Genomic DNA, 20,827 nt, shown 5'->3' on the forward strand with positions numbered 1-20,827 from the left:
AAAAGAAAGAAAGAACAACTTGTAAGAGAAAATTCAGACTCAACTATCATCTATATGGTGGTATGTTCAGAATCAACCAGTAATAAATCAACTAACTCACCTCCGTTTTCAAAAGCAGCAATGTCAGTCCTTGGTTTCCCATCCAATGATGTTTTTATCTCACTATGCCTTTCAAATAGGCTAAATTTTGTTGGAACTGTAAGACCATCCCCTAGAAATGAAAAAAATTAGTTACCCCAGAAGTCATTAATGTTTAAATAAGAAGTTTATAGTAGAGAAAGAGAGAAACTATGTTTGAAGTGTCATATGATAAACAATACATTTATAAATATGTGAATTTAAAGCAAATTTTATAATTAAGTCAGCAAAGCAGCGTGTGTTGGATACTTATTCAAAAGGCAATTCAAAGAATTTCAGTGATCTAACCTATTGGGTTCTGCATGATATATTTGATGCATTTTTCATATAGTGAATTTTGTAATCTTTCTTTTGTTTTCATCTCTTCACTATGAACAAATTGAGTAAAAAGAATTAGAGTCCAACATTGACTACAAAATGCTTATGAAATGCTAATGATAGATGATACTATGATAATTAAATTATCCTCTCCCCTTTCCCAATGCATTGCTGGATAACTTCTAAAATGTGTGAGTCTTAAATGAATCCTAGATAAGAAAATTTTTAAAAAAATGAAAAAACTCCTTTTGCTATAAAGGACTTTAATGGCACAATAATGAAATTGAAAGGGAAAAAAGTCTACAAATAATAGTAATGCATCAGTGTTAAGTTTCTGATTTTGATGATTATACTATGGTAATGTCTACAGCTTACTCTCAAATGATTCAGACAAGAAAAACACGATAATGTGTATATCTATACATTTATGTAGAGAGTAGGAATGCTCAAAAAATCAAATGTGGCAAGTGTTAACAGTTGGGTAAAATTGAGTGAAGGACATACAGGAATTAACTGAAATTATTTAAAAATAAAAAGCTTTTAAAAGCATATTATAAAGCAAATATACATATAACATATAACTGTCTGTGTAACTTGCTGTTTTTAATCTTCATTGCTAGCATGTTTCTTTTTGTTTGTTTTGTTCTGGGAAGTACAGACCTGTAATACCCTCTCGACGGTTCTCACTGGGCCACGGGGCTTTCCCGCAGCCCTACCCTCTGATGGTGTGTGCTGCCACCTGCTGCCGTGTGTGTTCAGTCTGCCAACAGGGGCTTGGAAGACAGGCAGTTTGCTCTTTATCACATCCACATCTTTGTCCTGGGCGACTTTTCCAACTTTATTATTGCTATTATTTTATTTTAAGGGGAACAAGGGATTTGACTCTTTCCTACTGCTGCTAGATTTGTTTTTAAGCTCACCTTCACAGCAAGAAAACTATAAATTTGTGGATTTTCTCTGAGTTCCTGGTTTTATGTCCTGAAAATGTGGCTCTGGAGCAAAATGTTCATGAATGGCAAAATTTGATGCACCAGAGATTAGATTCCAATAATGGCAAAGTCTTGAAATTGTCCACCAGCATCACCCCTGTGTCTAGGAAATTGCCTCGTTACAGAAGAGACACTCATTCAATGAACAAATACACTCTTATTCTGACACTAAACACATTCTGCGCTCTCCATTTTTGTTCTTCTGGAGCCGGGTTGTCTTTTGTATTCAGAAAGAGAAACCCAGATTTATTTCATGGGGGCTATTTTTTAATAGACAAAATGGTAAAAGCAAATTATTTACGGAATTACTGCATGGGGTGTGTAGTGTCACCATGTGTTTATGAAGTCTAGTCATTCTGTGGCTCCTCTGGGAAAGCATAATTACATTAATAGCAGCTTTTCATTTTAAATTTAGGTCATGCGATAAAAGCACTTCCTTCACGCTCTTGATTCTGATGTATTATTTATCATGCAACTCTATTCTAGTGTACATCTTACTAAATAATTCACAGACTATCACCAAGTATCTCTTATATATCAAATCTTGAAATGCTATCTTCTAAATTCTTACCTTCTTGCAATTCACTGCCATTTTCCAAAGGCTTTTCTAACTCTTTTTCCACTGTAGGAGTTATGCTTTTTGATGATGAAATATCCGGAGGAGTATGAAATCTGTAGTATTCACCTAATCTCCCCATAAGGAAAATAATTATTAGAATATTTTTCATGCCAAGTATTAGAAAACTGACAAATGTTTGTATTCTTACCAGATTTATAACACATCTCCTTTATTACTCTTTTTTCTTCAATTTCTTCAGGGGTCTTTGTCCACAAACTAGAAGCATCTATAGGATATATGTTTTTTAAATTAAATTGCTCCAAAGCCAAATTATCTGAAAATTCATAAACCAGAAAGAAAATTCCCATTGTTCTCATGATGGATTACCATTCTTATTACTTTCAAAATCAAGAATTTTACATACAGTAAATGTTTCTAATTACTACATTTTAAGTATTAGAAAAGAACAGTTAGAAGTAAAATAAATATATATTTTGTGTCTTGTAATGAGAAGCCAGAGGGATAGATTAACAGAAACACAGGTTGAGACCTATATTTATTTGGATGAGGACATAGGCATGAGATATATGGAGCGTCAGGAAAAAAATAATTTAGAAGTTCTATGTATTTCTAAGCACAGAAACTTTGGTGGCCTGTAGTCCACAGAAAGCCACACTTCAGGGCAAAGACAGAGTGAAAGCTTGTTTTTCTGCCTATTTTATCTTGTATGTACACATTTCTGGCACCATTGTGCTGTGATGATAACAGAAGGAAAGGATAAAGTAGGACACAAAGGACTTGGGTTCTAACCCTCTTTAAATTCTTCTGAGGATTACCTGGAGTAATGCAGATTGCAGTGTGTTATAAAAAATTCTGTAGCTTTCTTTGCAGTTGCAAAGGTTAAATGTGAGATGACATTATGATAGACCGATAGATAATAGGTAACAGATAGATAGAAGATAGAAATTAGATAGATAGAGATAAGATAGATGCTAGAGATTAAGATGGACAAACAGATAACCACATATCAGTGTTTTTAGAAACAGTTAAATTACATATAAATAAAAGAGGTTATAAGTATCCCTACAGGCAGCTGTACATATTTAAACATGAGATCTGTCTTTCACATGTCAAACAACAAAAGTCTTCCAAGCAAGATGATCATAAGCATATTGACATGGAATAAATTAAAATATAATGCATTTAATAAACAATAAAATTAAAGCTGTTCTACAGCAAAATCTGTCTTATTTATTACATTAAAACCTTGAAAAAATTGTAGAAAATACTGTGATGGTTTTGACTGTGGATTGTAAATATGAGAAAAGTTCTACTGACCATTTTGTTCATCTCCTTCCTCCTCTTCTTCCTGAAAGTTAGTTTCTAAAACTAAAGGATGATGAATGGGTCGTGATATGTTCTCCTGTGGTTTTAGAGGTTCCTGACTCTTGGTCGGGGGTGGAATTCCTTCCTGAGTTTCTTTCTGTTGTGTGATATCTACAAGGAAAATGCAACATTTTAGTCTTTTCAAGATATATATTAAGTGAGGATACTCAGTCGCCAACCACTGTCTAATTAGCTGCATATTTGTCAAAAGGTCTCCCTTCTTATTTCTGGAAAAGTTATTAAACCAACTTAGAAAAACTACCAACATTTTGCTGGTAATGTTGGAAAATCTAATAGACTTTAGAAAGTTATTATTACCATGACTTTGAATAGCATATTTTGGCAAGTGCAAAGTGATCACAAGCTTTAACATATTCTTATACCAGATCTGTAAGATAAGAAAAATTTTACTAATGACATTGCAACAAAATGACAAAGGCAAACTCAATGAACTATAGTTTATAATGACAGTGTGTACAAATCCGAAAGAGGAAAAGAACCAAGGGTCCTTCTTGGAAGTAAGAGGACTGGTACTCTCAGATTCCTCTACTGATCAAAGACTGGTCAGGCTGGCCAAAACTTCTGGCCATATTAAAATCTTCTGTAACCTGAAAAACCAACCAGTAAATAACAGGTGAAAAACTAGAGGACACACAAATCTTCTATCATTATCAATAGCTCAACTCCTCTTGTTCTCTTCTCTAAACTCAGTTACCAAATCTAGGTGTCAGAACCACCTAAAGAAATTTTTCAAAACATCTTTTTGATCCCTGATCTCTGAACTTCTGATTCAGCAAGTCTAGATTAGAACCTGGAAATCTGATACTATTTTTTTCGTGATTATTAAAATCAACCAAGTTTGGAAGCTATTATTCTATAACTGTGATCACCTTACTGGGATACTGGGTTTTCAGAAGCCTTTTAGTGGGTTTGCCATTCCAGTAGTTTGAAGGCCATCAACCTAATTTCAGATCTTCAACTTCCAAATGTATTTTTCCCCTAAAAGTGGTTCATCTGAGTTCACAATACCCTTTCTCCATTTTACAAATTAAAGACCTACATTTCACCAAGCTCCCAAAATTTTACTATAGAGAAATTTACTAAAAAGAAGTATTACTCTACTGATTAATCAAAATGCTTTCTGCACTACCTTGACCTATAAACACTTTTATTAAGGGTAAAGTACGGTTTGGTAGGCAGAATAATGGGCCCCTAAAGAAGTCCAGGTACTAAGCTCCAGAATGTATATACATTAGGTTTATTTTTCTTTTGATGTCTTAATCTGATTTTGGTGTCAGGGTGATACTGGCCTCATAGAGTGTGATGGGAAATTTCCCTCCTCTTCTGTTTCTTGAGAGTTTATGGAGGATTAGTATTAATTCTTTAATGCTTGGTAGGATTCACCAGTGAAACCATTTGGGCCTAGGCTTTTATTTGTAGGAGGTTAAATACTTATATAATTACTTTATTTGTTAGAGCTCTATTCATATTTTCTATTTTTTTTTTCTGGAGTCAGTTTCAGTAGCTGGTATGTTTCTAGAAATTTGTCCATGTCATCTAAGTTATCTAATATGTTGGAATATAATTGTTCATAGTATTCTTTCATAATCTTTTTTTATTTTGATAAGACTGTTAGTGATATCCCCTCTTTCATTTCTGATTTTAGTAATTTGACTCTTTTTTTTGTCTTGGTCTGTCCAGCTAAAGTTTGTCAATTGTGCAGATTTTTTCAAAGATACAACTTTGGTTTCATTGATTTTCTTTATTGATCTTCCATTCTCTATTTAATTAATTCCCATTCTGAAATGTATTATTTTCTTCCTTCTGTTTGCTTTAGGTTTAGTTTGGTCTTCTATTCCCAGTATCTTTAAGTGCAAGGTCATTGATTTGAGGTCTTTTTCTTAATATACATGTTTATAGCTATAAATTTTCCTCTAAGCACTGTTCTACCTGCATCTCATAAGCTTTGATATGTTGTGTCTTTTCATTCATCTCAAAAGTATTCAATAATTTCCCATGTTATTTTTTTTTAATCCATAAATTACTTAAGGGTATACTGTTGATTTTCCATATATTTGTGAATTTCCCAAACTCCTTTACTTATTGATTTATGTTTCACTCCACTGTGGTTGGAGAGAGTTGGTATGACTTCAATCCTGTTAAATTTATTATGACTTATTTTATGGTCTAACACATAGTCCATCCAGAGAACGTTTCACATGCACTGCTGTTGCTGCAGTTGTCTATTAGTTCTAATTTACTTTATAGTCATTCAAGTCTTCTATTTTTTTTTTGTCTTTTATAGTTGTTCTTTTTATGGTATATCTTTTTCTCTCCTTTCTCTTTCAACCTATTTGTGTATTCGAATGTAAAATGTGTCTCCTATTAGTTGGATACTATTTTTTCCTATTGACAACCCCTGCCTTTTGAGTGATAAATACCAATGTTCATTATACCTTTCCACTCAAAATATTACAATATATATCAGAAGGAGAAAGCAATAGGAGGGTAAAGGTAGGATATTTAGTGAACAGAAATCATGCTGTTAGTCATATAGAATAAATAATTCAGGTAAATTATTTGGTAATCAAATAATGCAATAAATCCTTGTTCAGACATTAAGTTTACCTAGCTACAATGGATAAAACAGTGACATGCTAAGCATATTTCTTATCCATATTATTATCCCTCCTTTGATTTGAGACCCCATTTTCCAATGACCTTTTGCATTTTAAGGAACTACTATAATTACTTCTCTATAATGAATTTACAACAATAAGTACTAATTTTTTGTCACTCTGAGTTTTCTACTCAAAGCTTAGTTTCATGTCAGTCAGATCTGATGTGATCTAATCCTTTTGAAAATGGGAATTTTTCTTTATATTATGTAGTAAACAACGATTAAGTTTGCTTGCCCCACATTCACTCCTTCTCTTATTTTAGGTAAAGGAACATCGGTATTCCTTTAGGGAACCACCTTCTTCCCATTCTCAGTCCATACAGTTTGAGGGAGGATGACGTCCTGACCCCAGGGTCAGCTGTCTTCTTGGACAGAACAATTGCTTAGGGATGCACATGTTCTCTACATCAAGAGACGAGATTCAATGTTAGGGACTTCTGTTGGAAATAAATTTATTTAGGCTGAGGTTTTTAAGTTAGAATGGTAATTATGATGATAACACTGAGTGCTTATTATTTGCCAGGTATTGTTCTAAGCTTTTAGGTTTGAATTCATTAAATCTCCAAAACAACTCCATTATATAGGTACTTTTACTGTCTCCATCATACAGATGAAGACACTAGGCCAGAAGTTTTAAAATGCCCAAAGTCAAAATAGCAAGTATGCAGTGAGATGAGATTTTTAACTAGTCTGGACCAAGAGCCATGCTTTAACTTTGCTTAGTCTGCCTAAGAGTACAGGTCTGCAGTTGTTGTGGTAACTATAGTTTATAGAAAGAGTCAACTAGCCCAGAGCCAAGAGTTTATAAAGGAAACCTTTGTTCCAGCTGGGTCTATAGTTGATTCTGCCTCTCATCTCTTCAGTATTATAAGCAAACAACTTCCAGTTTCCCCTTAAACCAGACTGACTGGGTTTCTCTTCCTAAAACCAATGATGTGCTAAAGAGAGCTCTGATCAGCACATGAGAGCTGACGATCAAGTTTTAAGGAATTTCGCAAGCTGATTAATGTCACACTGGTAGCTTGAAATTGGCCATGATAGCAGTTTTTACTCCACAGAAATAAGTAAACGCTTCACACCCGAGCTGCTTTTTGTTTATTTGCTTGTTTTTCCTTTTTTTTTTCTTGTATTTTGGGGTGGTGGTGATGGTAATGATGGTATTGACGGATCCAATTGTTAAGCACTTACCCAAGCATACCACTGTTTACAACCCAGAGAGCCCTGACTGACACATATGATAGGATGTCATGTCATCCATGGACATTTCCAACACAAACAACTACTTTTTGTTCTCTGTCAATTTTCAAAATAAATTCAATTCTTTTAGTATAGATGTTAAGTCCATTGTTATCATAATGCAACATTTCCTATTATAAATCCCTTCCATGGCTAGAACACAAATGAAAATGTAAAACATGGGTTGTAAGAACCTTTTGTATGGACTATTCAACCAGTTATAAAAACAACAACAACAACAAAAAATGATTGTTTTTATCCAAACTCTTTGGGTGTTGGATACTTTCCTTCCCTTCGGGCTTAAAAGAGCAATAAATGTGCTAATTTTGTAAAACTTACAGAGCAGAGGTTCTTCTGCACTTTACACTAATTTTTAAAGGACACCCACACAAACAAATCTATTTGAGGGATATTCTGCAAAACAACGGCCTGAACTCTTTAAAAATATCAGTACACTGAAGAAAAACAAAACTTGGAAATATAGATTAAAGAGATATGACAACTAATTGCAATGGAAAACAATACAACAAAAATAAGGCCATGCTTCTCAATACATGGTCTCAGAAATCTGACAGCCTGTGAGAAATACAGAGCCTCAAGCCCCAGTCTAGACATACTGCATCAGACTCTGCAATTTGTGATCCTACGTACACTACATTCTAAGGATCACTGCTATAGTAAACATGGTTGGTGAAATTTCAAAATGACTGAATAGTAGGTATCAGTACTAAATATTAGATATCAGTATTGTATCAATGTTACATTTTCTGAACATGATTATTGCATTGTGGTTATGAAGGAGAAAGTCCGTAAACTTAGAAGATACAAGCCAAAGTATTTAGGAATATAGTGTCAGGATACTTGCAACAAACTCTCAAATAGTTCAAGAAAAGAAAAAAAAAATTACATTCATAATTATAAGTACAACAGAATAAAAATAAAGCAAATGCAGCAAAATATTAATTGGTGAATCTAGATAAAGAGTACTATTCTTGAAATTTTCTGAGGTTAGAAATTTTCAACATAAAGTTTTGGGACAACAAAAGTACTCTGTAGCCTGGGTTCCAACCTTCATTATTTCATTCTTTTCCAGGTGGCAACCTGGAATGTTTTGTTTTGGGTGGTTGCTGTAATTCTAATGTGGGGCCAGAGTGGAGAAACACAGGGTTAGGCAAACACCAGTAGAACACCTATCCTTCTGGCCTTCAGATGATAAAAGGGAGCAAGTTTCTCCCATTTGTTTTTAGAAATAACATGGAGAAATAAATTGGGAAAGAGAGATAAGAAATTTAATAATGGAAATACACATAAATCAGAAATGCTGGAAGGAACCTACTATTTACTGTAATTAAAAGGAAAAAATGAAAACTTCTACTAAATGCAAAGAATCGGAATAGTTTCAAAATAAAGCCTATTGGGAGGATAGAAAAGAACTAGCCTCTTAGTAGAAGGAAATGAGATTTAAGGGACTTATGAATGTGTTCACTCAAATGATCATAAGGATTAAAGTATACTCTTTAAATGCCACATCTAATTATTTTGAGACAGTTTTGACATCACTTATGTTATCTTGCTTCAGTTTCCTTATCTGTAAAATGGAGATAGTAAATACCTATTTTCCTGTTAATTAAGCATGAAAAATTTTCAGTATAGTGCTGGCAAACAGGACACACAATGTAAGAGATTGCTGGAGTATACATTTCTCATAACTTCACTTCATTCTGTTTTGATTTTTTTTATCATAATTGAGCTCACAGTTTATATGGTCCTAAAAAGTAAAAGCATGGAGGTATCATAACCAATAAATGCCAGGCCTGGAGAGCTAACACTTAAGTACCTGCCTTTATTTTTCATATTTTTAGATGTGTTTAGACTTTCCATCAAACAAACAGTGTCCTATCAGTAGAAAGGATTTCCCATCCAAATTCAAATTGTTCCAGGGGCAATCACTCTGTGGGTTATGGCATTTACTCAACATTCCCCCTCCCCCATATACACAAAGAGAAAAGGACAAAGTTAGACTCTTTTTTCTTCTGACAGGCATCTTCAAAAGTCTTGTTTGGTATCTTATTGGCCCCATCCCCACCCCCACCCCACAAAAAAATTAGTTCTGTGTTGAACCTTGATTATTCAAGTCAAAGTGTTTCCTAAATTATTTTAAAATCATTTATTACAAAATGTTTTTTAAAGACTTAGAATAAGAAGTAGATCATGTACACATATCCATTTAGGTTAGACCTTCTAAACAGAAATGACCAAATGTTCATTTAAAGGGGCTAAATGGTCATTTTTCCAAGGTATCATCAAAACATTGTCTTCAAATAAATAAGAATCAAATTATATCATTCAATTACTCATTTTAGAATAATATGGCAATTAATAAGCCAAGAAGTTGGGCAACTAATTCAATATCTGAGCTACTGTATTTTGAACAAATTTTCCCTTAGTAAAATTTAGGGAATTTCTTAAGAACAGTTCGCATGAGTACACTAGCCTTTAATGCATACCAGAGGGAAAGTTTAAGTACTTATGCTAACAAAGAAAATACAATATATACTCAAAAATGTCTAGGGAATTTTTATAATCATAGTAAATATCAATGATACTATGTTTTCTCAGTATTCTCAATTGGTTTAGTAGCTATTTGCTTTCAAACTTGGATATGATAACCAGGGGGATTAGGTCTTCTTTTAAGTCTCTGGTTTGTTTAGAAATATTTAAAAGAACTCCCTCTCAAAGAAGTCCAAAACATTTTTCAATTCGCTATCAAGTTTAAGTTAAGTTGCAAAAAGACTAACTGGCAATTGGATACCCTCAGACAAAAAAATGCAGAACTTCTGATTATTGCACTTAGTGCTTAAAGATAGCACACAATCACAAATCAAGTAATGAAAAACTGTTTTCGTCAAGTGCCTCACCCTGGAAGAGTATAGCTGGTGATTGCAATAGTTTTGCTGTAGCTGCAGCTCATTTATTTAACATGGACAATATGCTGGGTCTCAATTCATCAAGCAGAGGCCCAGTCATTTTATAATTTGCAACTAACTCAGAAAAAACAAAATTGCATATTTTAAATATCTACATTTTATCTTATTTTAACCAGAGACAGAATTACACACAAATCGCACAATGCTACGCATGATACTTAGCCAGTTATATTTTGCTATCAAGAAAAACTGTAATAAACCCACCGACTCTGAATTTGTCAATTACTCACATGTACTTGCAGAAACACAAAAGGCGAATATTAACAAACATACAAATTTATAATTTAATGTTTGTCTAAGGTGAGATTTATGGTTCCAATTTTGATTAACATGGGCCTTAGTGGATAGATATGCCTGGAATTATTGTAGGAAACATTAGTTCTACTGAGGATCAAATTATTACTTCTAAATATTTTAAAAGTGAATAATGACATGGTAGACTTCAATACATAATTCATCTGAGCTTGGTAGTTTACTTACAGCCTCGAAATTGAATCCTCTTTCTTATAGAATGGGCTGACGGAAAACATTTATTTGCTTACCATGAATAAATACTGTTCAGGACTTCCTGAGGAAGAATTGATTACTATGTGAAGGGACTAATGTGTCTATTTTAATTATGGGCTTGTGATTCATTAGTGAACAAAATACTGATTCTTTGTCTTATGGTGCTTTCATTCTACAGAGAAGTCAGACAACTAAAATATACATAGTAAACAGGTAAATTAAAAGACTTAAGGGGTGTGGCAAAAAGAAAGTAGAAGACTGAGGGTATGTAGGGAGGAGGTGGACAAGGTGACTGCATTTCAATACACCTCACTGAAAAATAATATTTGAGCAAGGCATTGAAGATGTAAAGAAGGTAGCCACAAAAGCATCTGGAGAAGAGGATTTCACATTAAGTCTCTAAGGAAGGTGGAGCATGCTAGCATATTATATGAAAAGAAAGGTAACTAGAGTGGTTAGAGCAGAGTAATCAAGGGGAAGAGATATGGGAGATAAATTCAGAGATAACAGGGTACCAGGTCAAATAGAGTTGCGTACTCCATTATTGGGACTTTGACTTTATTCTGAGTAATATAAAAAGCCATTGGAAAGTTCTGAGTAACATAACCTGATTTATGTTTAAGAGTAAACATAAATGCTATAGTTTGAACAGTCATAGAGACTTAAGACTTGAAGCAGGAAAACCAGTTAGAAGCCTACTGCAGTAATAGAGCTGATAAAGTAATAGTTTTGAGATGAGATGGCATGAGATGATGGTGCTGATTTGGCCCAGGGTATGAGTACCAGAGTTGATGGGAACAGACAGGTTCTGATATATTAGGAAGATAGAGCTAATAGGATTTCTATACGGATTCGATGTGGGATGTGACAGATACAAAATTTGAGGGTAATTCAGATGACCTGAGCTACCAGAAGGATAAAGTCACTATTAAACTGATAAAGGAAGGGATATAGGTATATGTTTTTGGAGTACATCTTTGGATTTATTAAATATAAAGTATCTATTATTCATCGAAGTTAAGAGTTCTGGTGGGCAGTTGAATATAAGGATCTGAAAATCGAGAGGGAGGTCTGGGAGTCATTGGTCTTTGGGTGATAATCAAAGCTATGACTGGATGGGATTACCAAGGAATAGATAGAAAAGAAAACAGGATCAAGGACTAAGTCCCTGAACACTCCAAATGTAAGAAAGCAGGAAGAATAAGAAAAACCAGCAAAGAAGAGTGAGAAATAGGGTACTAGGGAAACAGGAGGGAAATGAAGAGGGTATGGTGTCCAAAGAAGATAAGTGAAGAAATTATATCAGGAAGCATGAGGGATTATATGAGTCAAACTGGAACTACTAATAGTTCAGTTTACAGAAGGACTGAGAATTACCACAGGTTTTAACAATTTGTATTGTACATCACTGGTGATAGGAGCCTGATTAACATGGGGTTAAGAAAGAATTGAGGCCTAGCCCGTAAGCTCCTATAGCCGTCACATTTAGTCCAGAGCTGTACTTATTATTTCTAGATTTTGAGAGGCTGTGCTGTATATGTATAACCTGGTATTTCCTTGAGTTTTGGGTACCTATTAAGATTAAGAGTAGGAGTTCTACAGTTCTGAAAGTGAGTATTGCCACATACAACAACTATTACACACACTGAAGAAGAGATCAGGCTTCAACTAAAGATAAGAACAAAACCAATCAGGGGACTAAGATAAATCAAATACTATTTTTCGATGAGGTCACAGTCAGGTGAGACTAAGTTAAATCAGTAAGGAGGACATTGTATTTTAGAACTTCACCTACTCTATGAGACCAAAGGAAGAGAAGTTCATTGTGTCCAAAACTTAAATTTTCCATAATACATAATCTAACTCAACCTGTCTGGATAAATTATTTCAAAAACCCAAACACAGGAGCCCTGAATAGGAATGAAGGCTTGTAATTCTGTATAATTTAATATAATGTCTACATAGAGCAGAGAATATGCAGAACAGATCATTAAAAAGTAATGGCAAAGTCACTTGAGGAATGGAAAAAAAATTAGGAACTATTAAACTTTACCACGTGGGAAATCCTTGATACTGTCTCAAACATTGGGGACTCCCAAATCAATAGGCCAAGCCCTTGATCTTGAGGCTCTCTCTTGTGAAGCTTATTTACATAGTAGAGAAGTTAAGCCTACCGATGATTATGCCTTCCAGAGGACTCTTTTGCTGCTCAGATACGGCCTCTCTCGCTCTCAAACCCAACTCTGCAAGGAAAATCATTATCCTCCCCATTATGTGGGACATGACATCCAGGGTTGAAAGTCTCCCTGGCAATGCAGAGTATGACTCCCAGGGGTGAGCCTGGCCCTGGCACCATGGATCAACAATGCTTTCCTGACCAAAAGGGGGAAAAGAATTGTAACAAATAAGGTATCAGTGGCTGATAGAGTTTAAACAGAGTCAGGAGGCTACTCTGGAGGCTACTCTTAGACAAGTTTCAGCTTGATAATTGCTATGCATCATAGTTTGCCAATCCCCAACCAAAACCATTCCTGCCAACCCTAAAGAACACCTAGGGCTTTATCTGAGATTCTACAAAGGATCCATGCATTATGATTACTTTCCACCTCCACAGGGGTTCCTAGGCCAGATAAGTCCTGAAACCCAAAGGGTTCCATCCCCTTATACCATATTATCCACAGGCCTTTGCAATATGAAAAAGTTAGAATGGACAGAGCCCAAATACCCCTAAAGACTGGGAGAAAGACGAAAGGAGAAAGTGGAGTTATAATTGAGAAGACTGGATTTAAGAAATGAGTATGGCAGCTGAATCATTATACTGATATTTCTTTTAGTCTCCAGTGTCTTGGAGCAGCTAGAAGAAAAAACCTAAAATTGTGGAACTGTAACCCATATCAAACTCTGCAATCTATTCTATAACTAACTGTTGTACTATATTTTGAAATGTATTGCTTTTTTGTATGCATGTTATTTTTCACAATAAAATAAAAAAATAATTAAAGGGGAAGATTTGGTTATGAGGATAATCCTTTTTAGGTGAACTACTGCAAAGTGGAAGGTGGTAGTTTGTGAGACACTGGATTACAATAAGGAAGAATTGTATGTTTTAATAATGATAGAAATAAATGTATGTCAGAGTACTGATAGAAATGATTTAGTAAGAATGAGAAAATAATTATGCAGAAAACAGAGGAAAGAATTGCTGACTTAGCCTCATTGTAAGAACTAGTGAACAAGTAGAATGGGCTTTTGATAGAATGGAAAGTTCATCTATGGTCACAGTGGTCAAAGTACAGATGCCAGTAGTTGGGTAGATGCAGTGATGGAAATCTGTGGAAGTCTCTTGCTTTATGTTTCTTAGTCCAGTAAGACTCAAGTCATCACCTAGGAATGAAGAGAGGATAAATGGGAAGAAGGTGCTGGAATTTTAAGACAAGGGAAAAAGGTAAGAAATAATGGTTTAAGGGAGCAGGGACAAACCAGACGAGTACGATGCAGAATGATAGCTGATTAGCAGTAAGGACCTACTTGAGGCTCATGGTCATGAATTTAATCCAGCCAGCATGGCTGTATATTTTTCTGCAGCCATGTTCAGCTGTAAAGGATGCAGACACTGAGTAGACCAATAATCGGGCTTAACCAGAAGTATGATTGCAGAGAGTACAGTGAAGCCAGAGTGGGAAGAGAATGGAAGGCATATATAAGGGACAGATTACTAGATTGAAATTAAAGAAGATATCTCTTAACCCTTGGAATGTCTTACAGTAGAGAGTCCAGTAATTCTCAGCTACAGAGACATTACACCCTTCCTCTGCCCAGAGATGCAGTCTTCATTTCCCTCTAGTCTTGAAATAGCCAGTTAGAAAGATAGTAAATTCACGCATTGTGGCAATCTGAAGTTGTATATACCCCAGAAAAACATGTTCTTAAACCTATTCTATTGTTGTGGATATGAACTCATTGTAAGTAGGACCTTCAGTTAACCTTCACTGTTTTAGGGCATAGTGGTTTATATAACCCCTTTTCAGAACCTACATTAGGGCTTACCACATAATAGAGACTCAGTATAATTTAACTGAATTATGCCATGGCTACTGTCAAAGAAGTGAAAGCTAGAGCTGAAATGCTATTCTATCTTTTGCAGCAATAGAATTTTAATCCCCCCACAAACGAAGTCTTAGGTAGAACTACAATTTTTAAATAAAGGAAGTTGCTCTGCAAAAAGCAAAAAGATGTAACCCTTGCTTTTGCCCACCTACCAGGTAGGTTTTTGATACACTCACAGGAAGCAAAGTTAAGGTCATGACCTGTGAGCTTGGCTTCAGTTGTGTGAAGTTCTGCTGGGACAGTCTCCTACATAGTGAGATCAGTGGCCTTATCACTTTTCAGATGAATAAAATACATTTTAAACCCATAAAATTGAAGAAAATTTAATTTCCTCTTGTTTACATCAATATTTTATTCACTCTTTAATGGTCCATTCTCATGATTATGGAATCATCCCCAATAATCTACGGGCTACAAAACTGCAATACTCGCCTTGCTTTATTTTATTTATCATGTCAAGTCTGTGCTGCTACTCTGGAACCAGATTATAATATGCTATATCCATGTTATTCAAAAAATATACTCACTGCTACTTGGTGGCAAAAATAGTCCATTGATATTTCGAGGTTTGCTGTGATAAAAGATACAACTGATCTTCACACAACCAAGAGGTTGAGTTTCCCAGAAACATGAAATGCTGCAGTTTTGCTAGACAAAGGGGGTGGGAGAAATGTAATGATGAGATATCATATTTACAATAAACACAATGTGCCTCAACAGAAGAAAATACTATGACAAAACAATTGTAATTAGTGACTTAAGATAATGTCTGCATCCTGGCTCACAGTGTTTCTTGGCACAGTTCTTTAAAAGATGCAATGTATGTTCCTGAAACACATTTCCCCAAATTCTAAGAATTCAAGTTTAGCCAGAAATTAAATATTTGCCATTCTTCTAAGAATTTAAGTTTAGCCAGAAATTAAATACAGTGAAATAATCATTTCTCTATAGTGCTGTAAAAGCATAGTTCAATATTACTGAAGGGTGGTACTTTTAAGAAAAATGATGATGCTGAGTAATTCTACCTGCATTTCCATGTGTCTAAATCTGCAAAGTGGATCTAAACATTTCCCCTCTCTCCATAATGAGCACACAGTGTCACTGCCAAGGGCCTCTTCACAGTGTCGGAATCGGCACTGGGAACCCTAGAAGAAAAAAGTAAACAGTGCAAATAACTCCCACTATGTTAATGTTAGTGTTCAAACACAATACGTTGCTAATTAATTAAACACAAGTAGATTGAATCAGAATCAGAAAAATAGGTACTGCAAATATAAAGCTATAAATCTAATTTTAGCAATTATTCTAATTTTAGTGAGAGACTGACAAGACAATCAAATGACTAGTACAATATGCTACAAATCACTGATAAAATACCTCTTTTGTTACCAATTATCACATATGACTTACTAAGGATAGAGACATAAGAAATGAGTGCTAATTTTGATTATAATCCAACAATCTAATAACTAATTTCTCTTTCAGAAGAAAGCCAGACAAAATTTTTAAGAATCACCAGCCATATTCTAACTGTGGAGATGATCTTTATTAATAATCCTTTTAATTGGATAATCTGCTTTCTTACTTAGTCTATGAAGACAATAAGTGTGTTTATACAGGGAGATGAATGGAACTTGAATTTCATACTGTAAAATTTTAAATAATCATATTATTAAGTTTATATGCTTTAGGCCCTTGATCTACAAAGGTAATCAACTGTGTCTACACATGAACATACCAACAGTTTAATAAACCAAAACAGACATATTTCTTTCAATTAATTGCTATTACTGTCTTTTTATTCTAGGTACTCTTACACATAGATCCACAGTTGAAAAACCGCAGGCCAGTGTCTTTGGGGAAAGAGATGGGTAACATACAGTAAAACTATTCCATTAAATTCTTCTACGTTTTCATGCAAGTTACCTGGTTTCCTTGTTTTTTACCCCCTTCCCACTATGTCTTCACTTTCTCTTTTTTTTTCTGGGTCTGCAGATTTTCTGTAGTAATAGGGACTGTGAAGTCATATAAACAAGTATTCAAAATCCTGGCTCCCATTACTTGCACCACAGGCACAAAATTAATGTTATTCACTCTCTCTGTGCCTTAGTTTCCTAATTTGTAAATAGGGAATAAAAATATTCTCCTTACAGGACTGTTCTAAGAATTATGTGAGATAAGGTATTGAGATTGCTATAATTATTCTTTATTCATTCATTCAATTATTTTTTTGAGAACCTACCACTTACCAGTCACAGTGCTAAGTACTGGGGATACACTAATAAATAGACAAAAGGTTCTGCCCATGTAGAACATACATTCTATTATTATTATCATAATCCAGGCTTAATCTTAAAATAACAGTTGATAGGAATGGATATAATTTCTACGGTTAGTCAGAGGATGGTCAAAGAGGTTCAGGTTTCCCTCACTTTAAAACAAATCCATTGTCTCTTTCATTGGGTTCATTTGCCGTAAGCAAGACACTCCAATTATAGAGTTTCTACATTTATTTGGTTTCACTGATATCCATTAATCCTAATCCCTTTGATTATTTTAACAGTTTTTTTCCTATTTAATTTTGTAAGCTAATTCATATTTGTGATTTGGTTACTCTATTTATATTACTTATCTTTCTTCTGCCATGCTATTATAATATTGCTGTTTCATATACTTTTAACAGGGAAAAATTCAGTAACTGGGTTAACGAATTTCAAATAAGGAATCAATTAGACTTGTTTCAACTATATGAATTCACAAGGCTGGAATCACATTAACCCAAACAGTGTGATGTATGCTATAAAGTTTCAACGTTAACAATTTGATGTGTCATGGAGATATAATGCAGGCATAATATAGGCACATGTGGATTAAAAAGTCATAGGCATGTAACTGGGATAGATAAGGGTGGTTTAAAACAAATCATAATTTTAAATTATCTCGTATTTTCCTAAGAGAAATTCAATATATCAAAAACAAATGATAAACTTTTAGTTTAGATTTTAAGTACATAAAATATTTTGTGGGAGAACAGCTTTGATTCAGCAATGCAATTTATTGTTATATTTTCCCTCATCCTACTGTAAAGCTAAAGCATGTGAAGTACCATAAATTGTACAATATTTACCTTTATGCATGTGGAATAAAAAAAGAAATAGCAGTCATTCCCAACTTCTGCCATTTTCAACTCTCTTGCTGCTAATCCAATGTTTCTTAAAATATAAGACTTGCAGGAACGCAAATATAAGAACTATCAGTGTGTAAGGGAGAAAAAGAATTTCTTTTCCAGTCTTTCAGGCTATCAGTAGTTATTCTTTAAAACTGACCTCCTGTTGACAGTATATTACACGATAGATAATTCTTAAAGAAATTTAAATTAGAAGATACCTTCTCTAGCTTTGCAGAAATGTTGAAAGTGGTTGCTAGTCAGCACACAAACTCAAACTTCCAGAATTTCTGCATTGTTACCTAATTCATTGTTTGCTCATCATAAATGACCTCACATGTAACTGTAGATTACTTTTACCTTCGTGAATATTGTACGATATTTCCCTTCCTCTCAATTCTATTAACCTAAAAAGGGTAGTAAGAATAAAATAGTATATTTTGTCTGCCAATCTTCTGATTGAATATGAAATATACAAATTACTTCTTACTCTCATAATTAAAAGGTGACAAAGAGTTTAAAAGTTAATAATAGCTATTTCCTAAATCCTCTTATATCTATACGTGGTTTGGCAACAAAACTAACAATTTAAGAATGAATAATAGGGAAATATGTTAATCATAGTCCAAGACAAAATTATTTTAAAATGTTCTTGCTGCTATGCCCTGGTTTGGGAAAAAATCACATTTGGTTTATAATAGATTAATAGGTACCTGAAAATAAATTGAACTACTTATTCATCTGGTAGCTACATTCATTTTTCATCCATTATAATATGAGAAATAGCTTCTTCCTATGGCAGAAAGCATTTGAAAATTTTGAAAATTTGTTGAAAAGCAAATGAAGCATTCTGATTCCCAGAATGAGACATTTCAGTTGGCAGTTATAGAGATCTTCATCTTAGTATCTTTACTAAAAGAACTAGAATCTAGCAGCAATCAATAAAAATATTCATAGTAACTGACTTAGAAAATACTGACAGAATAGGAGATTATAGTAGATCAAATGTATTCTTAAATTGGAATGTACTTTAAATTGGAAGTTTGAAAAGGCCAAGGCAACTATGATATCCATAGCAGTTTAAGTAAAACTGACTAAATTGGTATCAACTTTTGAACAATGTATTAGGATAAAAATCTAGAAAATAAAACAAGAAACTAAAATTGAGAAAAGAATTGTTCATCTATAACTATAAGTAAGATAAAATAATACAAAGATCTTGACAAAACTAGTAGTAAATGAAGTAGAGAATAAAGATCTGGTTAAACCCTTGAAAATATTAGTAAATTTATATAATATATAGACAAATATAACACCTTGACTTTTGTTTTGCCCTACCTTCTACCTCTAAAACAAAGTGCCTATCTTATGCATACAGGTTACTAGAAACACCACACTAAGGAATATTTTTAATGGACTTTGCCTCCAAATAAGTTCCCTGTCCACGTATGAACTTGTAGCTGCATCAGACTATACGTTACTAAGACGATCATTGCATGATCACATGTAACATCATGGTTAAAGCCATTATGAGAATTCATGGTATACAGACGGGAAAGGCTGAAAAGATGCTTTTACCTCAAATAGTCAGGCGTAAACAGGTCAAACCCAAGTGGGAAAACTTTTCGTCATTGCAGAGAACAGTAAATAGATCTTTACACATAAGTAGTTTCAAAAGTACCTGGGGGTGCACGGGTAGTTCAGTGGTTAGAATGCCCGCCTTCCATGCGGGACTGGGGTTCAATTCCTGGTCCATGCACTCCCCTACCCCCCCACAAAAGTGCCTGGAACTCTAACATCTACCTTTCACCCCCTTTTTTCCTTATTCTCTTCTCTCTTCACTTCTATTTTCTTCTTTCCTGTTGTAAAATTTACACTACTCTTTCAAGAAAAGCTATGGCCCTACCAATGAGGATTTTTATTCCCTGTAAAGAAAGATGGGAAATTTGCCTTCATAGCTGGAGGTAGGCCTGCAAATTCTGTTAAGTACTTTGTGGCAGCCAAGGTAGACTCACACTGGGTGTCTTTCATCTTTGGGGCATGCTAGAATACCGACACATTTGTCAGAGAAGAAAGTCTTTCTTGTAGTTTTAAATTCTGTAACTCTACATACCAGGGTCTGGTAGAAACTCCTTGGTGTCTCTTAAGGTTCAAGAGAATTGGGCAAAGCTGCCGGCTGCTACCAGCAGAGGAGGAGTCCAGTTTAAAGCTCTGAAATGGTCTTGTGCTAATTCCTGGACTTGGACTCCTCTCTTTCTGCCAGATACCTTGCACTAGGCGCTGATGAAACTTGTTCTGGAGAGATGGTTTGCCTTGCTGCTACTATTCAAAGGGCAACTGGAATGTTTTGGAAGGTGATCCGTTCTCAGAAATGACAGAATGTTGAACCTACAAAATTCCGTGGCAGTTTGGAAAATGAGAGTTGATAGCTGTGAGGGTTATTTGTCGGCTCTTTAAGACCCATGAGACAACTGGCTTTTTAGGATTCCCCTGGTTGAACAAAAGTCGCTGGTGCTTGACTATAAAATAATAAGTTTCTTGTCCCAGTATCTCACACCCAGAATCAGGTGATTTTATGTTTCTTGTTTGTTTTGTACTTTTTTTTCATTTTCGTGTTTTCCTATAAAAAATTTAAGACAGAAGAGAACATAAATACTTTGAAATGGCAAATCCCACCACCTCGCCCCCACCTCCTACCCCCCCCTCCACCAATCTACAAAGAAAAGTGAACTTTATAAGGAGATATTTTATTCT

At 34.5% G+C, this 20,827-nt stretch overlaps 1 protein-coding gene across 11 annotated transcripts in view; it reads right to left on the reverse strand.

The window, feature by feature from the left end:
* Positions 1-20,827, reverse strand: part of C7H12orf50 (chromosome 7 C12orf50 homolog) — a 38,824-nt gene that overhangs the window by 16,907 nt on the left and 1,090 nt on the right. For 2 of the 11 annotated variants that reach the window (XM_077111558.1, XM_077111553.1), the window contains exons 2-9: positions 20,187-20,693; positions 19,652-19,754; positions 15,933-16,052; positions 15,435-15,555; positions 3,343-3,501; positions 2,213-2,338; positions 2,017-2,130; positions 101-211 (exon numbers count right to left, since the gene is read on the reverse strand). In XM_077111558.1, coding sequence (XP_076967673.1) covers positions 101-211; positions 2,017-2,130; positions 2,213-2,338; positions 3,343-3,501; positions 15,435-15,555; positions 15,933-15,944 — 643 coding nt within the window. In that variant the 5' untranslated portion in view covers positions 15,945-16,052; positions 19,652-19,754; positions 20,187-20,693. The other 9 variants (XM_077111549.1, XM_077111550.1, XM_077111554.1 and 6 more) reach the window with 8 other exon arrangements.

The sequence above is a fragment of the Tamandua tetradactyla genome, chromosome 7 (genome assembly GCF_023851605.1).
Source record: "Tamandua tetradactyla isolate mTamTet1 chromosome 7, mTamTet1.pri, whole genome shotgun sequence".
NCBI lineage: Eukaryota > Metazoa > Chordata > Mammalia > Pilosa > Myrmecophagidae > Tamandua > Tamandua tetradactyla.